This window comes from Pomacea canaliculata, linkage group LG4 (genome assembly GCF_003073045.1).
Source record: "Pomacea canaliculata isolate SZHN2017 linkage group LG4, ASM307304v1, whole genome shotgun sequence".
In the NCBI taxonomy this organism is placed as follows: Eukaryota; Metazoa; Mollusca; class Gastropoda; order Architaenioglossa; family Ampullariidae; genus Pomacea; species Pomacea canaliculata.
The window spans coordinates 10,946,349-10,961,476 of record NC_037593.1 but is presented as its reverse complement, the minus strand read 5'-3'; the positions used below and the strand labels follow the sequence as shown (position 1 = coordinate 10,961,476).

At 42.8% G+C, this 15,128-nt stretch overlaps 2 protein-coding genes across 5 annotated transcripts; one reads left to right on the top strand and one right to left on the bottom strand.

Moving 5' to 3' along the window:
• Nucleotides 1-322: 322 nt before the first annotated feature.
• LOC112562949 (serine-rich adhesin for platelets-like) lies at nucleotides 323-6,124 on the bottom strand. 2 transcript variants are annotated; one of them, XM_025236579.1, is made up of 15 exons: nucleotides 6,014-6,124; nucleotides 5,671-5,787; nucleotides 5,072-5,255; nucleotides 4,571-4,744; nucleotides 4,096-4,233; nucleotides 3,786-3,914; nucleotides 3,311-3,478; nucleotides 2,948-3,141; nucleotides 2,640-2,825; nucleotides 2,319-2,496; nucleotides 1,832-2,016; nucleotides 1,386-1,665; nucleotides 913-948; nucleotides 721-761; nucleotides 323-422 (listed from the first exon to the last, which is right to left on the bottom strand). In XM_025236579.1, the coding sequence occupies exons 2-13, from the start codon at nucleotides 5,737-5,739 to the stop codon at nucleotides 917-919; spliced, it is 1,917 nt and encodes a 638-aa protein (XP_025092364.1). In that variant the 5' UTR covers nucleotides 5,740-5,787; nucleotides 6,014-6,124; the 3' UTR covers nucleotides 323-422; nucleotides 721-761; nucleotides 913-916. The 2 variants fall into 2 exon arrangements, with proteins under 2 accessions (XP_025092364.1, XP_025092363.1); XM_025236578.1 differs by having other exon boundaries at nucleotides 5,671-5,806; nucleotides 6,014-6,120.
• Nucleotides 6,125-6,421: 297 nt separating this feature from the next.
• LOC112562950 lies at nucleotides 6,422-14,787 on the top strand. Of its 3 annotated transcripts, XM_025236581.1 has the most exons (9): nucleotides 6,426-6,552; nucleotides 7,089-7,137; nucleotides 10,003-10,165; nucleotides 11,279-11,486; nucleotides 11,938-12,114; nucleotides 12,488-12,628; nucleotides 13,181-13,306; nucleotides 13,433-13,611; nucleotides 14,637-14,787. In XM_025236581.1, the coding sequence occupies exons 3-8, from the start codon at nucleotides 10,097-10,099 to the stop codon at nucleotides 13,480-13,482; spliced, it is 771 nt and encodes a 256-aa protein (XP_025092366.1). In that variant the 5' UTR covers nucleotides 6,426-6,552; nucleotides 7,089-7,137; nucleotides 10,003-10,096; the 3' UTR covers nucleotides 13,483-13,611; nucleotides 14,637-14,787. The 3 variants fall into 3 exon arrangements, with proteins under 3 accessions (XP_025092367.1, XP_025092366.1, XP_025092365.1); XM_025236582.1 differs by lacking the exon at nucleotides 7,089-7,137 and having other exon boundaries at nucleotides 6,422-6,552; XM_025236580.1 differs by lacking the exon at nucleotides 6,426-6,552 and having other exon boundaries at nucleotides 6,574-7,137.
• The last annotated feature ends 341 nt before the right edge of the window (nucleotides 14,788-15,128 follow it).

Sequence of the window (15,128 nt, the reverse complement as noted above, 5' to 3'; positions counted from 1 at the left end):
CTCAGCCCTCGAAGCCTCACTTTGAAGTAAATGTTTACTCAACAGATACCGAGACTTTCTTTATGAAGCAGATACTTGTCCGAAAAAATAAATACTTGATTGGAGACTATATACAGCCAAACGAAGTAGATCCATCGAAAAGAAGATACTTGCTCAAGCGTGTCTGGGTAATAAATATTTGCTGAGATAAAAGTCTGACATCAACCATCTGTCATCTACAGCATTGTCACTGTTCGTCTTCAGCAGCATGTGCCCCTAGAAGCTTATTGCAGTTTAAAACATGAATCAGCCATGAGTTCAGAACAACGGACGTGACCTCCATGGCTGCTGGGTCAAGGCTAGAGGTCCATCGCCTTCGATTGGTGCAGGAGTTGGAGTCCTGTCACGGATTGGCTGGTCTACGTAGTCGTCGTCTGGGTAACCTGCAAACCAATGGGAACACAGAAGAGTTAAAAGAAGACCTTTAAAACGAAAAGCAAACAGCTTCGAATAGGTTTCTTTTCTGGGAGTTACAAAACTTCGAAATTTTCTGATGCGAGTGAACTTACATAGTGATAAAGCTTTGTTTACACAACAGCGATTCTAAAAGACGACAAAGTAAACAAGTGTTGGTGTTCCTCGACTACAAGAGGCATTCAACAGCGACTGTATTCACACTATATTCACACTGTATTCACACTGTAGTCAAACGATTAAAGAAAACAACAAAATCACACTTACGTTCCTGCCAAAAGCCTTGGTTGCCACTGAGTGGTGGTTGCCTTGGAAATAAAATAAATACTTTCAAGCATATCCAGTCAATCTATTGTTGAAGTTAAATGACACTTGGAATAAGTGAATAATTTGCCTAGCATTTATTTATTATCACCACCATCATCATCACATTAAATAATAATTCCTTAAAGCACTCACCCCCTCACAGGCTGGACTTCTCGAATTTTGGGTGGCCTGCAATCACACAAAGCAAAAAAAATTTTTTTTTTTGAATAGAAAAAGTTCTTAAGAGAAACTCGGGTCACATACAAATAAAAAAACTGAAAACAGCAGAAAAGCCATCATCAGTCTGTCAACCATCGAATCAGTCGTACAAAATCGGATAAAGACACACAAATAGGAACAGACAAGAATAGAGCAAAAAAAAAAGTCGATTTATTTGTTGTCGGTAGTTTGGTGTTGGTGTCAAACACGTGATCAGAACCATGTCTCTATGTGTCAAAGGTGATCAGAACTATGTCTCAGTCAAGTGCACCCAGAAACCAGAGTCATAAAGCGAGTGTAAGTTGTTGTGGCGGGGACATCCTGTAGAAAATCCATTGCAAGTGCAACTAAGGTCAGTTGTATGCGTGGACAGGACAGTTGATTGCTTGGAACAGTAAACCACTCACGGCTCGCGGCGCTTGCACAGTCGCTCCAGACAGCCCTCGTGGCGCCGGAGGAGGAGGAGGAGGCGGCGAGGTGGCCGCAGTAGCGCCACACCATGAAGGCCGCCAGAGCCAGCAGGACAGTCCCCAACAGGGCCGCCATGATGATCCACCCGAGGTTGTCCGTCACCGACGTCTTGCTGTTGGTCAACGAGATGGTCGCGGTCGTTGTTGTTGTTGAAGTCGTTGTAGTGGGCGCCTTGGTAGTCGTTGTTGTTGTTGACGTTGTGGTAGTGGGGCAAGGCTGTTGGTGAGGGAGAGTAATGGTTAGTTGGTTTTCGTGACCGTTTGTATGTATTGTGTATTAAGTATGTATTCACGTATGTATCATGTGCAGCTGATTTTTACATGCAAAATATTCGCACACCAACTATAAGGCTAGGACTCATGTACAGCGAAGTGCAGGTTACCGTGACGATAACGGTGATGGCGGCGGATGTGGAGGACAGGGGGCCGGGGACCAGGCCAGCGTCTTTGGCGACCGCGGACACGGTGTAGGAGTGACCGCCCACTATACCCGTGTTGGCGATGATGCTGCCGCTGGAGCCGATGGTGATGGGCCCGTTGGTGCCGCTGTAGGTGATGATGTTGTTGCCTGAACAGGGACAGATGTTCCTTACTACCAAGTAAGGCAGCCGGACAGCCAGCCAGCCAAACATAATTGCAATCACTCACTCAAATGTTCTTTAATTCTGCAGACAAAACTGTAAAGACCAACACACCACAGGGAGCAGTGAAAGCGGTCCACTGTGTCTAGAACACGATAAGGACAAAGAGGGAGCCTACCCACACCAACACACACACACACATACACATATTATCTCTGTCTCCCTCCCTCCGTCTCGTATCCTTTGTGCCTTTAAATGGAAGACAGAGAGAACGATTGCAAGTCCTGACCCTGAAAACTGGAGTCTTTGTCGGTGGCGGTGACGGTGCCGATGACGCCGAGAGATGTAGTGCAGTCCGTGATGGTGATTTCCTGTGTCTGCTGATTGAAGATTGGGGCGTTGTCGTTGAGATCGAGGATGGTCAATGTCACTGTGGTGGTGCTCGTGTGACCTGCCACATCCTTCACCTGAAACAAGATCAAGGTAGTCCAGGTGATAAGTTTCTCTTTTTCCCTTCTTTTTCTTTTTTGCTTGTAATTTGAGTTTCTTTTTTTTTCTGGTGTAGAAGCTGTTCGCGGCATCACAACGCCGGCGATGAGGCCATCAGTACCTGCACGATGATGGTGTCGGTTGACGGCATGGCGCCCTGGTCGATGTCGTAGTCCAGTGTTGAGGTGATCAGACCGGTCGTTGGGTTGATGGCAAAGCGGCTCTTGCTGTTGCCGCCGACAATGGTGTAGGTAGGGTAGTCGTTTTCGTCAGGGTCGATTGGCGTCCAGCCGGGATCCAGAGAAATCTGAGCCAGACAAAAGGAGACGTGTCAAGGTTCGATCCACAGGGGTCAAAGTGACATCGACAACCCGATGTTGTTTGCATGCTTTCAAGATGTCTACGTTTCTTTTTATTTTTTTTGTTTACCTTTCCTTCGTATGTACTGAGCGTGAAGTCTCGCGGGTACAACGTGATGGGTTCGTTAACGTCCGTGACGATGACGTAGAGGTAACCGGCGTATGACGTGCAGTAGCCATCACTGCAGGTCACCGTGAGGTTAGTGTTGCGGGTCAAGCTCTGCTCGTAGTCCAGCGCTGACCCAACGGTGATGACGTTGGACGCTGAATGAAGAGAGGGAAACAAAACTTGAAGTGAAGCGCGATGACAAGCCAGAAGTATCCACCCGCTGTACAACCCGGGGTTAACCACTTAGAATCAAGTCATCGGTGTTCTTGAACACACACACGCATGCACGCACACGCGCACACACACACACACTGTACCACTCACTGCTGAGGGTGAAGTACTGGAGGGAGGTAGTTGGGTTTGCCGCCAATGTGCAGGAGGTCTGGTCGCTGTCGGTGACGGTGAAGGAGGCCAATGAGCTCCCCACGGCCTTGTCCTCCCTGACGTTCAGCGAGTAGTTGATGCCGCTGATGGCAGGTCTGTCGTTGCCGCCTGCACGGACGTCAGATCATAAACGTCAACACCACAGACTTCCAACTACTTTGAACGCCCTCGCTAAATTTTTCTCGAAACTCTTACTCCAGTAAAAAGACCAACGGGACAAGCTTCCCTCTTGTTGTTCGTCTTCCTCTTCTATCATCATCATCATCGTCATCATCGTCGTCGTCACCATATTCATTTGCAATACTTAAATGTAATACACATCTTGAACAATACTTATTACTATAAATAAGATCTACAATATTGATAATAATTGTATGGTTGTATGGGGGGGGGGAATAGACCGGAAGTACTTTACCGCTCAACGTCACCCAAACTCTCGAAGTTCCAACGACGCTGTTAATGTTGTCTGTGCAGATAACGGTCAAATCAAACTGGGAGCGACACTCTGCGGCAAGATTACCAGACGTGCGAATGATCCCGTCGGCTGCAGAGCAAAGGTGAGCTCAGGTGAGAAAAGGTGAGAAGTTGTTCATGTGAGCGAACACACTCACACACATAAGTTTGTGTGTCTATCTCATGAAAACACACACACACACACACACACACACACACACACACACACACAAACATTTCACATGCAGTCCATACTGTCGAAGCATACACACCTGATCCGACCGTAAAGACTGATGTGGATGGACTGGATGTCATGGAGTAGGACAGCGCGTCGGTGTCGTCGTCGTTGCAGGAGGCGCTGGTGACGGAGGTTCCGATGGCCGCGTTCTTTGCGTTAGCCAGTGTGTAACCTGGTTGTCACAGGGATTTAAACAGACTAAAACACCCTACATTGTGCAGCATCAAACATACATATTACATCAGTGAGCCAATGAGCTTCAAATCTGAGAAAGATGGAGCGAGGCGGGTAGGCGAGGTTTCGACTTCATAAGAAGATACAATATGGTGTGATGTTATTCAACGGACAATTTTTATTTGATGGTCACAGGGAAAATATATTTAGCAATCAGTTGTGTGCATCAAAATATGTATCTCGTTAAGAAAATTTTGTAGAATACAGCTTTCACGACATTTTCTGATCGCTTCTCATGTGGGTTTGTCGCTCGACAAAAATACTCAACCACTCACTCTTTGTCGCTTGAAGCGGGTATGGAGGGGTGTTGGGTTCAATCCTAACGTTCACTGTGGTGGTAGCACTCAAGCTGTTGATGTCTTTACAGGAAAGTGTGATGACGTAGTTGCTGACCTGAGAGAATTTCAGGGTGCCCTGACCAGGCAAGTATCTCAGACAGTACCCGGTACCTACAACAGTGACGAGACAGGTGAGATCATACATCGAACAAGACAATAATAATTACAATGCGGTGGGTAATAATGACTGAAGCTAAACACAGTGTATCAGACCATCAACGAATGAAAAAAAATCCTGACGACAAAGACATACTGACAAGAGTATATAGAAATACATGTATATAAATACAATTAGTGGAAAGCAGCTAAAAATTGATCTGCATTCAAATCAAATTTTACATCCGTTATTAAGAATTTTTCTGCTGAGAAATCTGTTCTACAAATGGCCGTTTTCAAGGCAATGGCGTTCATGTAGCATCTCTCCCTGTCTCCTCTTACCTCCACCACACCTGGGGTAGACCTGAAAGCACGTGCCGCATGGCGATGACGGCACCGTTGAGTCCAGCGACACGACGAGAGGTATATCGCCAGTACAGGTCACTGTCAGCAGATCCTGTATCTGAGTTTCTGTTTCCTTCAGCGCCACCACTGGCTGTGGTACTGAGCTAAAGGTCGGGGCAGCCTGGAACACCACCACACCCCAGTGGTCTCTGTGTACTTGTCCACAGGGCAATGAACCCGAGAGAGTGTTTGTGTGTGTGCTCATGTACAGGTGTGCGTGTGTGTGTGCGTGCGTGCGTGCATACGATACCTACCAAATTAAATAAATGCAGATTTTGTGTAACCAACGTAGGATGTTCATGTCTTGATGCAGGCGACTGAATATAAGTGTCATTTAACACACAAATGCAGGAATAAATATCTTACTGGCCTGGCTTGAAATGGAACTGAAGTCAACAACTCCTCTTAGCATTCAAAAGCATTTCAGTGTGTTAATCCCATCGGACACAACAACATCTCAAGAGAAATACTCTGTAATATTACCAACACATCAATTATATACATAACACCTAGTAGTGAACAGAATAACAACTTACTGAGGACACGCCATCCAGAGATCCAGCCAGCAGGAGGCAGCCAAAGAGGAGATGGAAGATGTCCTTCATTGTCTGATGCCAGTAACAATCGGTTGCTTGCCCATATTCTGCTGCAAACTTCAAGGGATTTTTTTTTCTAATTAAAAAGATAAACAGATGTCAGATACTTTCAAATTTTAGAGCATGTGGGTTAAGATGGCCACAAGCAGGTTCGAACACTGCCGAGAGCGAACACTCAGGCCAAGAGAGAATGAAGTTCACGTTGAGTGATATGTTTGGATGGGTCCAACCTATTTGTCTGTAAACAGAATTACAATAACAGATAACCCCGCCTTCAACTCACCTTTCGCAGGTCTTGTCTGTGGCGGCCATAAACAACTCAGTCCGCCTGATTCACCTTAAATGGTGTTGCCTGCCACAACATTGACACTGTCGTCAACAGACGAAAGCTTACAGCTCAATCCAATTCAAAACCTCGGGTCTCAAACCTGTTCTTTTCACGAACACGGTTATGACAGTTACAGATGTGTCAGGAAGAGCAAAAAAAAGTCTAATCTGACAGGGTGGGTGCCAAGGTGAGGGAAGTGGTCTCCACCCCTCTGACTGTCACTCGTGCGGAGTCCACGGTCTCGCCATTGGAAAGTGAGAGTATCATCTCTCCTTCCTTTATTCTTCTGCCTGGCTTCTTCAAAACGGTTGACTGCCGTTGACAAAGGACTCGGTTAGACAGGTCCACGACACTGGCATTGGAGTCACGGGTGTGCAGGTAGACAGACACCCATCTGGCGCTTTGTGGCTTGTGTTGATCCTTTCTGAGTGACGCACGAGCAGATTAATCATCATATTCACCGATATGGGGTTATTTTAATTCACATCGAGTAGGTGAGTATGTTAACCTTTGCTAAATGAGCTGAGTGAGTGAGTGAGTGAGTGAGTGAGTGAGTGAGTGAGTGAGTGAGTGAGTGAGTGAGTGAGTGAGTGAGTGAGTGAGTGAGTGAGTGAGTTGATTTGTTCAATGATCAATGTGTCAGCCACTTAGTTTAAAATGTAAACTGCAAATTTATGATCTGCGAATTTAAAAAAAGCAAACACAGAACGGTTTAAAGGAACCAGTCATTATTAAATCGCTAACTGGAATGAAAGATTTTTTTGCCGTCATGGGAGACAACTTTCATTTTGTAGTGACAATACTGTTTAAATTTTTCTTTTCAATGGCTGTGCTTCAAAATATTTTTTCTTAAATAATGTCCTGTTCGCAAACAAAGGCGGTACGAAAATCGAAGGACAATGTCAGACGGATTTCGAAGAGTCACGTGTCGTTCGCACCAGCAACAATATCTTATTTACATAAATAATTTAGCTTTCAATATTAACAACAAAATGAACGAACTATATTGGTTCTTCAATGTACACGTCAGGTATACTCACGCAACCAAACCAAGTCTCCCGAGGATTCAAGAGAGTCAGGTTAGTACAACAATGGTTGCCACACACAACGATTCCGTATTTTTCTGAACTCGTCTGGAAGGCATGCGTATACCTGTCTACAAGCTTGCTGTTTGTTAATTAATAATTAATTTATTAATTTATTTATTTATTGTTTTCTTTATACATATTCGTGGTTACTACAAGCTCTTGCTATCTGGAGGACGGGAAGAGAGTAGGAGACAAGCTTCTTTACACAGGTGCACCTTGATGTAACCACATATCTTAAGCTCTATTGCGATCCTATTCCACAAGTGTTATCTGTCGATCAGAGGAGCAAAAGTTCACCTGCCATTCAGCCTGACACCTTGCGACCTGCGGGACATCTAACGGCGCACCTGCAGGTTTGCACCTGGCGATACAGGGGGACATGTGGCGATATAATGAGCTTCGGGTCCCGACATGCTGTGCATCAAACCCGCAAAATAAAAAGTAATGGAGAGAAAGTATTGCGGTGGCAGGGTGGGTGGCAGGGTGGGTGGCAGGGTGGGTGGCAGGGTGGGAGTAAGGTGGATGGCCGGGTGGATGGCCGGGTGGAGTAGGGTGGATGGCTGGGTGGAGTAGGGTGGACGGAGGAAAGCCGGAACCGACAATGACTTTGATGAACGTCAAGCAGGAGGAGTGACGGACTCGTTTAATGAAGTATTCTCCTCTCGTTAAATATTTGTTTGTTCGTAAACAGCAACGGTAACAACAACACCAACACACACACACACAGGTGCATGCTTTAGTTTACTTCTGCTTTGCTAAACCCTCGGTTCAACTCGGTTTTCTCACACATTGGGGTTAACCTGTGTGATGTCAAAGGTTCAAGTGAACTCTATTCACTTATCTGGAATGCAATATATATCTTGTATTACTCAAGTTTTTGCATATCATTCATCACAAAGCCTACAGTGGTATATTTTTTATTCTTTCAGAGGTTGAAAAAAACTCGTTTGTCCTTTCTTTAAATTTCAAAGCTGTTGAGCAATAGTGGAAACTAATGTTTTCTTTTGTTAAAAATTTGCGATCCAAAACATTCTATACTATTTTTTTATGTTCAAGTACGGATGAACAAAGTAAACAAAACTAAAAGAAGATAAAACAGAATTTCTTTTAAGAGGAGTTCTAGAGCTCGTCCTGATTTGCCTTTCTGTGTTTGGGTTGGCAACTCCGATGTTGCCCTCAACACGAACTCAGGTTTGATGACCTCAGACATGTCTTGACACTGAGGTCTCTAACCTCGCATGATCAGCTTTATTCACCACAATCTGTCAATCCCTAATATTCTTATATATCGTTTGATTCTCTATCCCCGTTAGTCTACTTCAACTATCTTCTTGCTGGATGTCCACAGGACTTCATTGACAAGCTTTAACAAGTCCAGAAGTCGGTTTCTGCCCTCGTTCTCCACACTCCCAGGTCTGATCACGTGACACTACTTTTGTACACTTTTCACCAGCTTCCAGTTAAAGCAGAAATGGGCTAAACTTTGAACTCTCTGCAATGAATTGTTTATTGACTTCTCCCACTCTCTGGTTTTCTGATCTTTTGTCTGTCCAGACTCCTGCTCGAACCTTTGCTCCTCATCTGACTCTCTCATTCTGTCCATCCCTCCTTTGAAGACAGTCACATATGGACAACCTGTGATCCAGACAGTGGAACTCTTTTTCATACCACATTAGTTACTTTGATTTAAAGGCAGTATTCCAACTGACCAAAAAACAGAGCTGTTTACAGTATAATATGATTAAAATACTTTTCTTGATTAAAAAAAATTTTTTTATCATTATTTATGAACGCTATTTCTCTTACGTCATATTTTATTGCTTAAGTGTATTTATACACTTAATTTCTTACTCTAAATATATAAATTAACGAAAGAAACGTAAAAGAAAGGAAAAAAAAAAACAAATAAGTAAATAAAAAGCAGAAAAATAATTAAAAATAAAACATAAAGATTGTACATTTTCCTTCAATACAGCTACGGGTAACCCACAAGTGTGTATGTGTGTGTGTGTGTGAGATATTTTCTGTTCCTATTACCTGACATTTAGTACGCAACAACCTTTCTAAGCTGTTTTGATGGTTTCCCAGCGTGCACTAAGTCCATGTGTAAACACCATTCTTGTCGAAAATAAGTCTCATTGACGTGTTTACACCACCGTGAGTTTATTACCATAAAAGTGGCTGTTCCTGTCCGTCCCCAGGCGCCGCCTTTCAGCGCGAGACAGACTTTCTCCACGTGAAGACTAGTCGGCCACTCCCAGACCTCCACACATCCACACTTTGCCCTTTTCTCGCCACGGAACAACGATGAAAGCGAGACGACAGCCCCGTAAAACGCTTAAACGTTATAAAACGGTTTTCTAAAGACACCTATCCTCATTTCTCCCTTTATTCCTTCCTTCCCCACCCCACCCCCACACATTCACCTTTCCACCCATTCTCATACCCACCCAGCCAGAACCCAACTGACAGCACCCCGGTGCATGTGAAAGCTTTCAAGGGACCGAAGGCTCATCAGACAATGACAGACAAGGGAGGCAGCCACCCGTGTCCAAATACCCGTTTGTGTGTTTGTGTGGTTTATGCGTCACAACGGGAGTTGGACAAGACAAGCTTTGAGCTCGTGTGGCGAGGTGTTTGGTAAAGCTTGCTAAACACACGTGACCAGATCCATCATTGCTTTAATTTTTTTCATTACCGTTGACAGTTATTGCCGGAGTGGGCTCTCGATCATTGCCTTCTTAACAGATCGGGTTTTTTTTTATGTACAACCGTGGTCCCTGATAATAAACCGGGTTTACTGTTACCACGAAAACTAAACTCGTGGGTTGTCGTGTTCTGTGTGGCCTCACACAGGGCCAGCGCCTCACCAAGGAGTCACACGAGTGACTGTGAATCCTGTCCTGCTGTGAGGAGAGTCCAAGTATTTGGACGTGTGTTCGAGTCCCAGATGGACCAAACTACAGTTGTCATCATCACTGTCTCCGCCATCCTGATGCTCACCGTGCATGTTGACGCTGTGAGTAAACCTTGTTTCTGTATGTGTATTTCAGTTTCGGAACATGTGAGTAAAATCTCATTTTTCAGAAAATATGGGAATGTACCTTATTCGTCAGAAAAAAACGAGATTAATCCACTTGGAATCTTACTTTTGATGTATGCTGATGACATTGTCATTGTTGCTGATTCCCCTGTTGACCATCAGCGTAAAATGTCTCTAGAAACATTTTGAAACAAATGAAGACTTACAATTAATATGGATAAAACAAAAATATTTTTTAAATGGTGGCTTTATTAACGATTGTGAAAAAATAATATGCTGCAAATAAGATCACTGAAGAACCTAGTTGTAACTATTTAGGCGTTACATTCCCATCTACACTAAAGTGGGTCAAATGTACTGATAATTTATCTGGAAATTCATAAAAGCCTTTGCAGGAATCAATAAAATGTATTTTAGACTAAAGAACCTTACAACAGACATAATCTTTAAAATATTTGATACAAAAATAAACCTATTCTTCTGTATGGATCTGAGATTTGGGGATGGAAACAATACAATGATATAGAGAAAGTTCAAATAAAACTCTGTAAATTATTTTTACAAATAGGCAGGGATGTTAAAATGATATAGCCTTGGGTGAATGGGGAATTTTCCTCTTGTATCTGACATGTTTATAAGAATTAATACAATATTACAGTATGTTATGTTTACAAGATAAGGCAGGCAGGTCTACCTGGGCCTCTCAGGTTAGAATTTTACTATGTAGCCAAGGCTTTGGGTATGTATGGGAATGGCAGACAGTTGGTAATTTTGCATTAATCATTACCACAGTAAAAGAAATATTCAAGGATTGATTTCGCCAAAAATGACATGATTCATTGTCTACCTCTGACCATTGTGACTATCATCCAGACCTAATTAGAGCAACATAGATAAACCATATACCATGATGCGAGCACACAGTGTCCAGTGTTTGTCAAAAACCAACTTTTCACCGCATAACGGGATCACTCGCTATCACCAAACCAGCAACAAACCTGAGTGTCAGCAATGTGATAGTCAAAGTGTAGAAGACCTGCAACTGTGACACATAGGTTTTTAGTGTTACTCTGCTGTTCAATCAACCAGGGTCCCACTGTGAGTTTGCAAACGGGGAACGCCGTCTTGCCTGTGGACACAAAACCTAGAACACTAATCACTGAAGTCTACTGTTCACCTTCGTCCTCTTCGACAACTACGACTACTCCGTCGCCATATTCTTGCACCTGTAACATCAACCCACCAACCATACCAGTCAACGCTCCTTTCGATTGCTGGAGACTGACTACAAACGAAAGTATGATCTGGCCCCGAGAATCTATTATTGTGCTTGAACTCCTCTACGTTTCTATAATATTCTGTAATTTGAATTTTCACTGAAAGGATGATTCATACAAACCAACACCAGGATCTTAGGATGTACAGTTGCCCACATTCTCTCTCATCCCACTATTGCTTGTTTTGAATTATGAAACAGAAACTCAACCGCTCTCTGCTTAATATGTGGTTGAAAATTTAAATAAATAAAAGCACGTTTAAATAATCTGTTTTCAGAATGACCGATTTAACAAAAGTGATTCTGTTAATTTTGACGCTTCCTAGTGCTCAGTTTCAATCTGCAATTTTCTAGAGCAACTAATCTCTTACTTCCTCTCAGAACATAAGTACCACTGTACAGTTCCCAACATTGTAAATCAAGAAGAAGAAGCAGGGAAGTTTGAAACTGTATTTTTGTTGTTTTTTTGCAGATTACAAGGTGTACTTCATCGGTACTCAAGCTGGCAGCACCAAACTGTCCTCTGATGTCACGCCGTATTATCTACAGATTAAGTGTACAGATTGGACTGGTGACACTATATTACCGAACTATCTGGAAGTGGACATTTTGCCTAACCAACAGCCCATCATAACTGGTTACCCAGCAGGTGATTGAGCAGACAAGGAGGCAAAAGAAACGAAATAGAAAATAAATAAGTAAAACAACAACAAAAGAAACAACCGAGAAAAAAGACAAAATCAGTTTTTACAAATTCTAAAAAAATCGAAACAAAAGTGACACGAGGCAAAAAGACAAGAGATAGAAGAAACAACAACAACAACAACAACAACTATTATTATATTTTATTATTATTATTATTATGTATTATATTATTATTATATTATTATTATTATTATTATTATTATTATATATTTCGGGCCGACCAGAATTTATCGTAGTGTTTTGATGTTATCTGACTGCGGCTACCAGTACTATCGAGAGCAGTGTTAAGTTTAACGGTTTTTTTGGTTCTGTGACAGTGACTACCAGTACTATAGACGCCAAGAACACGGCGTCTGGAACTACAGTCTACACACTGACCGTTACTGATAATGAGCAGGATGCTCTCTCCTACTCCATGACCCAGAAACCTGACAGTGGCTACTTCACCATCGGACCTAGTGAGTCATCTTGTGTGTGTGTGTAAAAATGACACGGATACTCATAAACTACATATATATATAGTTATTAAAAAGTCTCACTGGCAGAATTACAGTTATTAACACCTTTGGTTTCAACCTAACAATGTTTTCAAGAGAACAGTCCAATTTTCCGTTCTGAAGACGTCAATGGAGTGTAAACTGAAAGGTCGCGAGGGGTCAGCGAAGTATACTGCTCGCTGAAGAATGATCTAGTGGAGGTTACAGACAGCGAGGTGCAGTCCTCGGGGTGACGTCCTTTAACACAAGACCAGTAGACAGCTGGTGCCGTTAATAAGATCCTGGTAGACAGAACAGCTGCTATACGTCACAGCTGTGCATCGCTTTCCATTGGATTCCAGTGACAATCGTTATTGGTTAAGAGACTTAACTATAACGAGTGAATTTTTTCTTCTTGCTTTAGGTTTTTGTTTGTTTGTTTGTTTGTTTGTTTGTTTGTTTGTTTGTTTGTTTGTTTGTTTGTTTGTTTGTCTTTGAAGTAGACAGTTTATATTTTCTCTTCCTGCTGTTCAGGCGATGGGATCATCAGGACAGCAGTGGACATGAAAACTGTGCCGGAAGATACGGTCATCTGCACGGTGTCTGTATCTGACGGGATCAACACCGTGAAAAATTTCATCGTCACCATCAAACTGTCCAGTGAGTAGCCTTAGTGTGTGTGTGTGCGTGCGTGCGCGCTTTTCCCTGTTGTTTTTGCAATTCATAATACACAGAATGTAATATTTTTTACCGACCCGGTATCACTTGCAACTTCTATGTTAACAGACCTAAACACTCGTCCTTCCATCACCAACCTACCCGCAACGGTCAACTGACAGAAACACAGCGGCGGTACACGCTGACTACCTTGACCTTTACTGACCCGGATACTACCCAGACTCTCGTGCCTGAGTGCTCTGTGGAGCCAGCAGACGAGAGCTACAAGTTTACATATGAAACTAACAGTATGTTCTTCATTTATTAATTTGATGTTGCACAGCGATAAGTTTTTGATTTGCATTTTGCCTGGTGATGTTTATCCTTTCCCTCTATACTGCTCACCATTACATTTACTTCACTCTTGTCTGCGGTGGAATAGGAGTTGGGTTTTTTTTAATGAGAAAACAAAAAATTTTCCCCGTTTCAATATATTAGTCCCTCGAATATTTTGTGTTTAGAATACATTTCTGTAAACATATATGGTATCGTGAAGTAGCACGTATATTCATGTCTGTAATGTAATTAGTATATAAACACTACAATATTCTATCTGTACGAACGCTATCACTATACATGTCTTAAATAGTTCGATTATATAATATTTCTCAGCATCTGTTGTTGTCAGCATAACAAACAAATTATGTATTTTTAATTACACTTTTTTGCTGTACGTAAACACCATTTTAATTGTAAATAAATTCCTTATCTCATTTTGCAGAAAACCTTTTCTTGTCGCCAATAAAATGTGTAATATTAAATAGATATAACTAATATGAATTTTATTTTTTTATTAACGCCCTTCTTTTATTGTGAATAGCTATATATTTTACATTCAACAGATTGTCATACAAATGTGATGAAAAAAGTGTCGCTCTGCAAAACAAGTAGAAATCTTCTCTTTTACTTCACCATGCTGTCTAAGCACCGACTCTTCGCCTCTCAGATAGGAGCCTTGATTATTTCATATCAGATAATGTCCCTGATCCTTTCACCTCCAGAACTGACAGTAATATTTTCTCCTTTGACAAAAATGTCATTATTTCTTTGTTCTTTGCCATGCCGCCTGACGTCTGACCAGATAATATCAACTCCTTGTCTCTCAGTCTGCCGCCTGATTCATCGCATTTATGATAATATCACAGACATGTTTGTCTGTCACCTCAAGTGCCTGACTTGTCTCGGTTGAAAAAATCTCATTGGCATTTTCACTCTCAGCTCTCCACCTAAGTTATCTCCCTTCAGATACTCTCACTGACTCTTTGTCCATCAGCTCGTCGCCTGAAGCTGGTCAGCCTCACGAGCGGCCAGAAGTTGCTGACTACGCAGACGACCAACAGAGTACACCATCACCTGCTCGGTGTTCGATGCTACCTGTACTCCACAGTTGACGTGCTGACCGTGTTCGTGTCCCAACATCAACGAGGCCGGTGTCGGACTCCAGCAACCTACTTACTGCACCATGCCAGTCAAGTGAGTCTGTGTTGTTACCATCAGCTCGACCTATTAGCATATCTCTTATCTTCAGGTATTTTGTGATAAAAGTGTAATGGCTGACTTGTTCACTTTCTCCGACACCTGAACTCAGCTTTTTTTTTGAGCAGTCAGGGGTCAGCTCCTGTCACCTGGGTCTGACGGTGACCGACCCTGAGCAGAACGCCATCACCAGCGTGGCCTTACAAAGCGGCGGCAACAACGACCTCTTTCGGTACATCTCCAACCACCATCCTCACCTTCAACATCGACTACGACGTCGACAACACCA

Excerpts from the sequence above, each read along its gene's own strand:
- LOC112562949 (XM_025236578.1), bottom strand. The coding sequence starts at position 6,042 with ATGGCCGCCACAGACAAGACCTGCGAAAG. Across the intron at positions 4,745-5,071 it reads CTACCCCAGGTGTGGTGGAG|GTACCGGGTACTGTCTGAGA; the intron begins GTAAGAGGAGAC and ends TCACTGTTGTAG. Across the intron at positions 2,497-2,639 it reads CCGACACCATCATCGTGCAG|GTGAAGGATGTGGCAGGTCA; the intron begins GTACTGATGGCC and ends ATCTTGTTTCAG.
- LOC112562950 (XM_025236580.1), top strand. The coding sequence starts at position 7,076 with ATGTACACGTCAGGTATACTCACGCAACCAAACCAAGTCTCCCGAGGA. Across the intron at positions 7,138-10,002 it reads CGAGGATTCAAGAGAGTCAG|GGCCAGCGCCTCACCAAGGA; the intron begins GTTAGTACAACA and ends GGCCTCACACAG. Across the intron at positions 10,166-11,278 it reads TCACCGTGCATGTTGACGCT|GGTCCCACTGTGAGTTTGCA; the intron begins GTGAGTAAACCT and ends TCAATCAACCAG.